The sequence below is a fragment of the Mytilus galloprovincialis genome, chromosome 5 (assembly GCF_965363235.1).
Source record: "Mytilus galloprovincialis chromosome 5, xbMytGall1.hap1.1, whole genome shotgun sequence".
NCBI lineage: Eukaryota > Metazoa > Mollusca > Bivalvia > Mytilida > Mytilidae > Mytilus > Mytilus galloprovincialis.
Window position 1 is genome coordinate 42,113,392 of NC_134842.1, and position 12,445 is coordinate 42,125,836.

General features: G+C 31.2%; 1 protein-coding gene across 1 annotated transcript; it reads left to right on the top strand.

Moving 5' to 3' along the window:
• The first annotated feature begins 72 nt into the window (after window positions 1-72).
• Window positions 73-11,821, top strand: LOC143075841 (peptidyl-tRNA hydrolase 2, mitochondrial-like). The gene is made up of 5 exons (XM_076251416.1): window positions 73-247; window positions 1,851-1,940; window positions 4,036-4,157; window positions 8,746-8,858; window positions 11,726-11,821. Exons 1-5 carry the CDS (start codon window positions 110-112, stop codon window positions 11,773-11,775), a joined length of 513 nt encoding a protein of 170 aa, XP_076107531.1. The 5' UTR covers window positions 73-109; the 3' UTR covers window positions 11,776-11,821.
• Window positions 11,822-12,445: the final 624 nt, after the last annotated feature.

Below are 12,445 nucleotides of genomic sequence, written 5' to 3' on the forward strand. Positions count from 1 at the left end.
AAACACGATCTCAATCAGTTTAGTGTTTATTACAGTCTTATTTTTACTTGAAACTAGAGGAAAAAGGTAACATTGAGCAAAATAAATGTGCTGAAAATAAATAGTAAAAATGACATCATTTTTCAGTAAAGAGCAAACAGGATATGTTGCTGTAGGAATAGGAGTCGGTCTTGTCATTGGATGGTTTCTTAGAGGACGTCTCCGACCTCAAATAGCTATTTTATCATCTAAAAATGGTTTAAATGAAGTAATTTTCAAGTTAACTCTATACCATCAAGGATTTGTATAGTGAGACCACTATACAAATCCTTGATGCCATGTATACTTTTGGGGTTGTTCACAAAAAAAAAAATATAAGTCTAGTCTTGGAATAATAATATGAGGCAGGCATAACCTGTGAATGGGGACAAAGTCTGTATGCATTATTTTTTTGAATTCAAACATATTGATAAAAGAAATGGAAATACCGTAACGTTCCTGATTTTGGTTCTGTTGTTAGGGATTTAGCTGTGACGTTCTTTAAGTTATGATGTCATATTCAATGTAAACAAAAGAACGCTTTCATCAGGTAACGTTTTTTTCATATCAAACAATTATTAAAAATGAATTTGTATTGAGTTCCAATCTTATATTTTACTAGACTGATAAATATATATTTTATTCAAAGTCTCATGCAAACAAGACTGGAAAAGGAAGTAGATTTCTGAGCGAATGCTGGGAAAACCGGAACAGGAAGTAGATCTGAAAAAAAAGTTAACGATTTTGAGTTCATTTAGTAGAATGAAAAATTCGGGAAACTTTTGATTTTTTTTTTTTGATTTTTCTACCGTAATTGGGGACTTCGTCCCCATATTAGGCAGGCGTTAACTGAAAAAGAGGACGAAGTTTGTATCAATTATTTTTTAATTCAAATAATATGGGGATGAACATGATGAAGTCCCCGATTACAGTAGAAAAATCAATAAAAAAAATTTCATCGTACTAATGAACTCAAAATTGTTCAAAAAAATTTGTGGCTTTTTTTAATTTCTGAATTTGCGCAGAACGCAGAAATCTACTTCCTTCTTCCAGGCTCGTTGTCGTGAGACTCTGAGTAGTCTAGTAAAATATAGGAACTCCAGGAACACAATACCAATATTTCATTTCGAATAATTCTTTGTCTTTGATATGAATTAACGTAACCTGATGCATTGTGTTTCTTTGTTTTCATTGAACATGACGCCATAAATTAAATAACGTCACAAGTAAAATCCCTAACAACAGAACCAAAATCTGAAACGTTGCGGTATTTCCGTTTCTTTTTTTAACAAATATTTAAGTTACAAAAAAGATAATTCATACAGACTTTGTCCACATTTACAGGACATGCCTGCCTCATATTAATTTGTAATATATTTTAATGTTCAAAAAGAAACAGAAATACCGTATTGTTTCCGATGTTGGTCCTGTTTTTAGGGATTTTAGAACTTTGTGAAGTCATTTCAATTATTTGGTTGATGTTTAGACGAGTTATATATACATAATATACACAGCCATGTATCACCATCATTGCTGGTGATCTGATGTTTAAATCTGTTGTAGAGTTGTCACTGACTCAGACGTTCTTATATATATAGAGAATTAATTTAGCAATAGAAACAAAAAAACTGGGAGTGATATTAGCTAGGTGATCCGATGTTTAAATCTGTTGTAGAGTTGTCACTGAATCAGACATACTTATATATATATACATTTACACACTCAAAGTATTAAGTTGTCACCGACTCAGACGTACTTATATATATATACATTTACACACTCAAAGTATTTTGAAGTATGTTCATGATGTTTATGTACATTGTTTTTTTCAGGCAGTAGTTTCTGCAGATAGTGGAGAGTACAAATTGGTATTTGTTGTAAGGAATGATTTGAAAATGGGAAAAGGAAAAGCAGCTGCACAGGTGAATTTAATGTTTCTTGATTATAGATGGTATGGAGAAAAAAAGTCTGTTGTAAATAAACTGAAATGAAGTTAAACATTTGTTAAATATGTAATCATAAGGTGTATATAAACATGATAAATGTCTATAATCATTATATTCTTGATAATATTCTGATTATAAAAAAGAAACCAAAATATTGCAGTCATAACTAATCATCTAATCATGCTAATCTGAAGGGTAAAAAATGCATATTAGAAGATTTAACATGTTTAAAGTCATAAGAAACGAGTGACTGGTGAAAAATAATGTTCAATTAATTCTTGAACCAATGCATGTATATATATCATAAACTTAGTCCTCTGTGCACGATTTTATCATTTTTTACGCAAATATATTGTATAATCGTCAATTTTTTTTCTATCTGTCTGTTATGATTTAACAAATATAGCTACTCATTAAATGCCGTGTTTTGAAGCTGAAGTTTACCGATTGTCACCTTATAGTACATAATCAACAAAAAGCATGGGTATTTAGCACGTGTTTAACATATACAATCAGGTAATTGTTTATTTTAATGACAGATTCATGCGTATTGCTATCACCGGATTTTTACGAGGAGGGTAACGCTTAGGTCACTATGCATATGGAAAATATGTCGGCGATTGCTTCCTGGCAGCAAGCAATTAAAAATAAGTAAACTTCTTCTAAATGTGGACAAATTAAAGAATTTTTCTCAGAAAAAAGTATATGTACATAACATTCATAAGTTGTATAATGAAAACTATCCATTTAGTTTTAAAAAACATATGCATATTTTTTCTTTATTTGAGGTTTCATATGACTTTAAATAACATTAGTGGACATGTTAATTTTATTCTAAATCTCTTATATCTCCTTCTTTTATGAAAAGAATGGTCTTTATCATGTTTATCCAAAGAACTAATAATTTAAATTGACTCTCATCCACTTCATTTGGACTCTGGTGGATAGTTGTCACACATGTCACATAGGCAATTATACCATATCTATTTCATTTTTGTTCTTTGAATAACATCAAAAGCATGTATTTCACTAAGCTTAATTTACACACATGGAATTGATGTTAGAGATTATAAGGAGAACAATACCTTAGTTCTGTATGATTTAAAATCAACACAATATTCATGATATTCATAAGCAGTAGAAATAATAATAATATTTATAACAGCATTTTTAACTTCATGTTAATGTTTTGATGGTTTTTTTTTACATTGATAGATAGTGAGAAGAAAGTACATCTATAGGGCCATGTTTGTACTTTCTTCTCACTATATATTCACTAGAAAGTGCTGTCATGCTACAGTCATGTCATATGAAGCTGTCAGTAAAACACTTTATTGTTTCTGTATTGTAGTGCTGTCATGCTGCAGTCATGTCATATGAAGCTGTCAGTAAAACACTATATTGTTTCTGTATTGTAGTGCTGCCATGCTGCAGTCATGTCATATGAAGCTGTCAGTAAAACACTGTATTGTTTCTGTATTGTAGTGCTGCCATGCTGCAGTCATGTCATGAAGCTGTCAGTAAAACTGTATTGTAGTGCTGTCATGCTGCAGTCATGTCATATGAAGCTGTCAGAAAAACACTTTATTGTTTCTGTATTGTAGTGCTGTCATGCTGCAGTCATGTCATATGAAGCTGTCAGTAAAACACTGTATTGTTTCTGTATTGTAGTGCTGTTATGTCATATGAAGCTGTCAGTAAAACACTATATTGTTTCTGTATTGTAGTGCTGTCATGCTGCAGTCATGTCATATGAAGCTGTCAGTAAAACTCTATATTGTTTCTGTATTGTAGTGCTGTCATCATGGTCATGCTGCAGTCATGTCATATGAAGCTGTCAGTAAAACACTGTATTGTTTCTGTATTGTAGTGCTGTCATGATGCAGTCATGTCATATGAAGCTGTCAGTAAAACACTGTATTGTTTCTGTATTGTAGTGCTGCCATGCTGAAGTCATGTCATATGCAGCTGTCAGTAAAACACTTTATTGTTTCTGTATTGTAGTGCTGTCATTCTGCAGTCATGTCATATGAAGCTGTCAGTAAAACACTTTATTGTTTCTGTATTGTAGTGCTGTCATGCTGCAGTCATGTCATATGAAGCTGTCAGTAAAACAGACCCAGAAATGTTCAGGAAATGGAGAATGTATGGTCAGCCAAAAGTTGTTGTCAAAACAGAAACAGAGGAATCGTTGTATGTATATAAGAATAGTGTTATTGAATATATGTATGTCCTGAAGAATTTTACATTTTAATATTTGTACGTAAGAATATTATTATTGATGATATGTATGTCCTGAAGAATTTTACATGTTAATATTTGTGTGTCCTTAAGAATGGTAAACAGAAATCTATGATGTCTTTCTGAATTGATCTTAATAAACTTTCAAGTTTCCATGGTGCTCACCAATGAGATAAGACTTGACATACAGCGCTTTAGTTATTATACGACCGCAAAATTTGAAAAATTTTTCGTCGTATATTGCTATCACGTTGGCGTCGTCGTCGTCGTCGTTGTCGTCCGAATACTTTTAGTTTTCGCACTCTAACTTTAGTAAAAGTGAATGGAAATCTATGAAATTTTAACACAAGGTTTATGACCACAAAAGGAAGGTTGGTATTGATTTTGGGAGTTTTGGTCCCAACATTTTAGGAATTAGGGGCCAAAAAGGGCCCAAATAAGCATTTTCTTGGTTTTCGCACTATAACTTTAGTTTAAGTGAATAGAAATCTTTGAAATTTTGACATAAGGTTTATGACCACAAAAGAACGCTTGGGATTGATTTTGGGAGTTTTGGTTTCAACAGTTTAGGAATTAGGGGCCAAAAAAGGGCCCAAATAAGCATTATTCTTGGTTTTTCGCACAATAACTTTAGTTTAAGTAAATAGAAATCAATGAAATTTAAACACAATGTTAATGACGACAAAAGGAAGGTTGGTATTGATTTTGGGAGTTTAGGTCCCAACAGTTTAGGAATTAGGGGCCAAAAAGGGACCCAAACAAGCATTTTTCTTGGTTTTCGCACCATAACGTTAGTATAAGTAAATAGAAATCTATGAAATTTAAACACAAGGTTTATGACCATAAAAGGAAGGTTGGTATTGATTTTGGGAGTTTTGGTCCCAACAGAATAAGGGGCCCAAAGGGTCCAAAATTAAACTTTGTTTGATTTCATCAAAATTGAATAATTGGGGTTCTTTGATATGCCGAATCTAACTGTCATGACTGTGTATGTAGATTCTTAACTTTTGGTCCCGTTTTCAAATTGGTCTACATTAAGGTCCAAAGGGTCCAAAATTAAACTTAGTTTGATTTTGACAAAAAATGAATCAGTTAGGTTCTTTGATATGCTGAATCTAAAAATGTACTTAGATTCTTGATTATTGGCCCAGTTTTCAAGTTGGTCCAAATCGGGGTCCAAAATTAAACTTTGTTTGATTTCATCAAAAATTGAATAAATTGGGTTCTTTGATATACCAAATCTAACTGTGTATGTAGATTCTTCATTTTTGGTCCTGTTTTCAAATTGGTCTACACTAAAGTCCAAAGGGTCCAAAATTAAACTTAGTCTGATTTTAACAAAAATTGAAATCTTGGGGTTCTTTGATATGCTGAATCCAAAAATGTACTTAGATTTTTTATTATGGGCCAAGTTTTCAAGTTGGTCCAAATCAGGATCTAAAATTATTATATTAAGTATTGTGCAATAGCAAGTCTTTTCAATTGCACAGTATTGCGCAATGGCAAGAAATATCTAATTGCACAATATTGTGAAATAGCAAATTTTTTTTTAATTAGAGTTATCTTTCTTTGTCCAGAATAGTAAGCAAGAAATATCTAATTGCAAAATATTGTGCAATAGCAAGATTTTTTTTAATTGGAGTTATCTTTCTTTGTCCAGAATCAACTTAAATCTTTGTTATACAATGTATATTCACTTTTTACTACCAACTGATAAATTAAAATAATCTTTACCATTCAGTGATAACAAGCAGTTTTTTTTACATCTTATTTCCTTATCTTATCTAAAATGTTTTTAGATAATGTATGTTGGACATTTGCCAGACATGACTATGATGTCATTTTCTATTTTTATTTGCCAATAACTTTATGTAAATAACTTCATTGGAAATTTGCCAATATAAAATGTTGCTGATGAAGTTTTTTTTATTGTTTTATTCAATAAACAATGTATATTCACTTTTACTACCAACCAATCTTTACCATTCAGTGATAACAAGCACTTTATTTTACATTTTAATATTTTATGATGTATTTAAAAGAGTAGTTATTGTTGCAAACTCCATTAGAAATTTGAATTGATATCAGTTTTGGAAAAAGGGAAACGGGAATGTGAAAAAAAGGGGGGTGGGGTTAAATTTTTCTCATTTCAGATTTCATAAATAAAAAGAAAATTTCTTCAAACATTTTTTTGAGAGGATTAATATTCAACAGCATAGTGAATTGCTAAAAGGCAAAAACAAATTTTTAAGTTCATTAGACCACATTCATTCTTTGTCAGAAACCTATGCTGTGTCAACTATTTAATTTTAGATTTAAAAAGTTTGAAGAAGAAATCTTTAATTGTAAAATTTGTAAAATCTTGACATTTGTTTTGTGTAAAAAAAAACCATGTAATGTCAAAAATTTGATCACAATCCAAATTCAGAGCTGTATCACGCTAGAATGTTTTGTCCATACTTGCCCCAACTGTTCAGGGTTCGACCTCTGCGGTCGTATAAAGCTGCGCCCTGCAGAGCACCTGGTTGTATTGATATAATAATATGTGTATATGCTTTACTCTAGTTACTATCAACATTTGTATTTGTTTGTTATTTTACATGTGGTGGAGAACAACTTAGGCCGTCAGTTTTATTGTTTGAATTGTTTTACATTTGTAATTTAGGGGCCTTTTCTAGCTGACTCTGGATGGGCTTTGTTCATTGTTGAATAGTTGTTAATATTTTTTTGTCATTTGGTCTCTTGTAGAAATTTGTCTCATTGACAATCATACCACACCACATCTCTTATTTTTATACATAAAGTTGCAATAAAAAACTTGTTTCTCCATTAATTGTTTAAATTTATACTTGCTTTACATTTTAAATACAATGGTGAATGAAAATAATAATACAGCATGTTATCTTTTGATAGGGGTAAAACAGCAAAACAGTAATTTTCAATGGCTTATATATACAGTATGAATTTCTGTCCTTTTTTTTTAAAAGTTTTTGTGACTAGCACATTAAACATTTTTATCTTTATCCAAGGTAAAATGTATTGTTAAATATAAAGTTATTAGAACTTTTTCTTTTTTTTAATTGTTTCATAAGTTGTCATGTAACTACATTTTATAACTGACTTTATGGTATGGCGTTTGTACATAGTTGAAGGCTGTATATAGTGACAATTTATTTTGTTCTTCCTTATTTTTTTAACTCTGGTGGTAATGTCTCATTATAAATCATACCACAACTCCTTATTTTATTAGTCATGTGAACACATCTTATTTCATTAGTCATGAACTCATCTTATTTTATTAGTCATGTGAACACATCTTATTTTATTAGTCATGAACACATCTTATTTTATTAGTCATGAACACATCTTATTTTATTAGTCATGTGAACACATCTTATTTTATAAGTCATGAACACATCTTATTTTATTAGTCATGAACACATCTTATTTTATAAGTCATGTGAACACATCTTATTTTATTAGTCATGAACACATCTTATTTTATTAGTCATGTGAACACATCTTATTGTATTAGTCATGAACACATCTTATTTTATTAGTCATGAACACATCTTATTTTATTAGTCATGTGAACACATCTTATTTTATTAGTTATGTGAACACATCTTATTTTATTAGTCATGAACACATCTTATTTTATTAGTCATGTGAACACATCTTATTTTATAAGTCATGTGAACACATCTTATTTTATTAGTCATGAACACATCTTATTTTATTAGTCATGTGAACACATCTTATTTTATTAGTCATGAACACATCTTATTTTATTAGTCATGTGAACACATCTTATTTTATTAGTCATGAACACATCTTATTTTATTAGTCATGAACACATCTTATTTTATTAGTCATGAACACATCTTATTTTATTAGTCATGTGAACACATCTTATTTTATTAGTCATGTGAACACATCTTATTTTATTAGTCATGAACACATCTTATTTTATTAGTCATGTGAACACATCTTATTTTATTAGTCATGAACACATCTTATTTTATTAGTCATGTGAACACATCTTATTTTATTAGTCATGAACACATCTTATTTTATTAGTCATGAACACATCTTATTTTATTAGTCATGAACACATCTTATTTTAATAAAAATCTGTCTAAAACATCAAAGTCCTTCTTGGATACCATCTTGTTATATTTTAAAATTTGTAAAAGGTAACCGTTATAGGTCAAAGTTTTTTATTATTATAACTTATAATAATAAAAAACTTTGACCTATAACGGTTACCTTTTACAAATTTTGACTTGGATGGAGCAGTCTTCAGGATGAACTGTTAAAACTACAGGCCCGGAGCTCAATTTTGAAATTTTTTATTTAGATTCTGTTGTCCTGTAGATATGATTTTTACAGGCCCGAGAGCAATTTTACAAGCCTGGGCTGCTGTTCAGCGTGAAGACTGATGGAGGGTTGTCTCATTGGCACTCATACCACATCTTCTTATATCTATCATGTCTATTTAACATAACTACATGTTTTTCAATATGTGTTTTTCTTTTAGATTAAAAATAGCCAGAGAAGCTAGATCTTTAGGACTTAATGCTAGTTTAGTAAAAGATGCTGGTCGTACTCAGATAGCCCCGGGATCTATAACAGTGACTGGTATAGGACCAGGTAGGTTTTTATCAATTTAGAAGGAAAAACTGTGAATTCATTTATTTTCCTGGGTACTAATGTTTGTGGTTCAAGGAAAACTTGCATATTCCTGGATATTTAATTTCATGTTTTTGATAAGTCTGCATACATCCCTTTATAAAACTTATAATTCGTTCAACATTTATATAAGTGGCTCCTTGAAAATTGGTATCCAATGACTATTAATGAATCCACAGTAAGTGAGTTTTGAAGATGTAAGAGGGATAAGCAAAGAACCACAAAAACTATTAAGGAACACAAAATAAATAGCCACCATAAGTTTCAACATGCATGATTATTTAAACTAGAGGCTCTAAAGAGCCTGTGTCGCTCACCTTGGTCTATGTGAATATTAAACAAAGGAAGCAGATTGAAAATTGACTACAAAGGTCAATTACTCCTACAGGGGTCAATTGACCATTTTGTTCATGTTGACTTATTTGTAGATCTTACTTTGCTGAACATTATTGCTGTTTACAGTTTACCTATATCTATAATAATATTCAATATAATAACCAAAAACAGCAAAATTTCCTTAAAATTACCAATTCAGGGGCTGCAACCCAAAAACAGGTTGTCCAATTCATCTGAAAATTTCAGGGCAGATAGATCTTGACCTGATTAACAATTTTACTTCATGTCAGATTTTCTCTAAATTATTTGGTTTTTGAGTTATAAGCCAAAAACTGCATTTTACCCCTATGTTCTATTTTTAGCCGTGGCGGCCATCTTGGTTTGATGGCCAGGTCACCAGACACATTTTTTAAACAAGAAACCCCAAAGATGATTGTGGCCAAGTTTGGATCAATTTGGCACAGCAGTTTCAGAGAAGAAGATTTTAGTAAAAGATATATAAAATTTACGAAAAATGGTTAAAAATTAACTTTAAAGGGCAATAACTCCTAAAGAGGTCAACTGACCATTTTGGTCATGTTGACTTATTTGTAAATCTGACCTTGCTGAACATTATTGCTGTTTACAGTTTACCTATATCTATAATAATATTCAATATAATAACCAAAAACAGCAAAATTTCCTTAAAATTACCAATTCAGGGGCCGCAACCCAAAAACAGGTTGTCCAATTCATCTGAAAATTTCAGGGCAGATAGATCTTCACCTGATTAACAATTTTACCCACGTCAGATTTGCTCTAAATGCTTTGGTTTTTGAGTTATAAGCCAAAAACTGCATTTTACCCCTATGTTCTATTTATAGCCATGGCGGTCATCTTGGTTAGTTGGCGGGGTCACCGGACACAATTTTTAAACTAGATACCCCAATGATGATTGTGGCCAAGTTTCAAATAATTTGGCCCAGCAGTTTCAGAGGAGAAGATTTTTCTAAAAGATTACTAAGATTTACGAAAAATGGTTAAAAATTGACTATAAAGGGCAATAACTCCTAAAGCGGTCAACTGATCATTTTGGTCATGTTGACTTATTTGTAGATCTTACTTTGCTGAACATTATTGCTTTTTACAGTTTATCTCTATCTAAAATAATATTCAAGATAATAACCAAAAACAACAAAATTTCCTTAAAATTACCAATTCAGGGGCAGCAACCTAACAACGGAATGTCAGATTCATCTGAAAATTTCAGGGCAGATAGATCTTAACCTGATTAACAATATTACCCCATGTCAGATTTTCCCTAAATGCTTTGGTTTTTGAGTTATAAGCCAAAAACTGCATTTTACCACTATGTTCTATTTATAGCCATGGCGGCCATCTTGGTTAGTTGGCGGGGTCACCGGACACAATTTTTAAACTAGATACCCCAATGATGATTGTGGCCAAGTTTGGTTTAATTTGGCCTAGTAGTTTCAGAGGAGAAGATTTTTGTAAAAGTTAACGCCGGACGCAGGACGACGACGGACAACGACGACGACGGACGCCGGACGCCAAGTGATGAGAAAAGCTCACTTGGCCCTTCGGGCCAGGTGAGCTAAAAAGGGGGTAAAAAGTAAAATAACAAGAATACTGAATTCCTAGGAAAATCGGAAACGGAAAGTCAATAATCAAATGACAAAATCAAAAGCTGAAACATATCAAAGAATGCATAACAACTCATATTCCTGACTTGATACAGACATTTTATCATGTAGAAAAATGGTGGATTAAACCTGGTTTAATAGCAAATAGTTGAGTAGTAAAAAAATCTTTAGACAGAATGAAAAAAAAAATCTTTTTGTAGATTTTCCTATATCTTTTTTCAGAAGGATAAAAACACAATAAATTCCTGCTTTTTGCAGTTCACATTCAATGACTGGCAATTGCAGTGCATCATGTTGTTACCTTTGATAACTTTGTTTGGATCCGTTTCTGAAATCGTCTAAAGTAGAAAATTATTGTTCCTGGAGGCTGACTATGTTTAAACTGATCAGACTTTACTCTGACCACACAGAAAACCTCTTTTTAAGACCACCTTTAAAAAAAACCATAATTCGTTATTTTGTTAATGGTTTCATAAACAATTCATGAGAAGAGAAGTGAATCTATGACTTTTACCTTTTTGAATATCATACAAATGGAAGGTAATCAATGCGTTGTTTTACTAAAGAATGATAGAGACGAAAAATTTGGTGGTGTAACACCTTGTGTTTGAAACAGAATTAGAATTTACAGTGTTATTAAGAAGCTTAGAAATATATTCATGAAAATGGTAGACAACACACACCAGTCCTATGAATATTAAAGAGTTATGTCCCATACATTTTATCTTATGTCTAAATTAAGGGACCTAATTTGTAAAATCACTGAAAAAAGGCAACAAGCTCTAAGAAGCCTTTAGTTTCATTATCTGTATGACTATAAATATTAATGTGTTCATTTGAATTTTGTAGGACCAGAAGAATTAGTGAATCAAGTGACAGGACATTTAAAACTGTTTTGATAATTTATAGAATTTTGTTTTTTTTATTAAACGTTATGATTTTTAATTTTGGTATTATTTTTCTGAACTGTTTAGACAGTGGTTCATGTAATGCTTTTCTTATGTTGATTTTTGACCGTTTGAATTAGATATTGTCCTTAATATATTCAGATATCCGGATAGGTGAAATTTAAAAATCAGTATTAAGTCCATTGATTTAGATGCAAACAACTACAATAAACTATAAGACACTGTATCATGCTGTATGGCCTTCAATATTTATCAAAACCCATATTACAGATCTAGAGTCATCTATTAAAGGCCTCAACATTATTAAATTAAAAAAAATTCAAATAAGAAAACCAACCACCTGTTAATCTTATAACAAAATATGAAAAACAAATATGACAGACAGCAACCGTGACCACATATACTGAATAACTGGCTCATAACTTAAGACAGACACATAAATAAGTCTTGAGAATAGGTATACTAATCTAATGTTATGAGAAACTCAAGGATGCCTTTTACATTCAGGTGTGTTTTATATTTAGAAGGTGTAAAACAAAACTAATATGATATCTTGCATCAGACTTGATTATTTCTACATTTGTGAAGTCATTAACAGGCAGATTGAAGAAGTTATGAATGTCACACATTTGAAAGAATGCCTTTAAAAAGTCCGGAGATG

Coding starts and splice junctions, on each gene's coding strand:
- LOC143075841 (XM_076251416.1), top strand. CDS start 110: ATGACATCATTTTTCAGTAAAGAGCAAACAGGATATGTTGCTGTAGGA. Junction 4,158..8,745: donor ACAGAAACAGAGGAATCGTT/GTATGTATATAA, acceptor TTTTTCTTTTAG/ATTAAAAATAGCCAGAGAAG. Junction 8,859..11,725: donor AGTGACTGGTATAGGACCAG/GTAGGTTTTTAT, acceptor TGAATTTTGTAG/GACCAGAAGAATTAGTGAAT.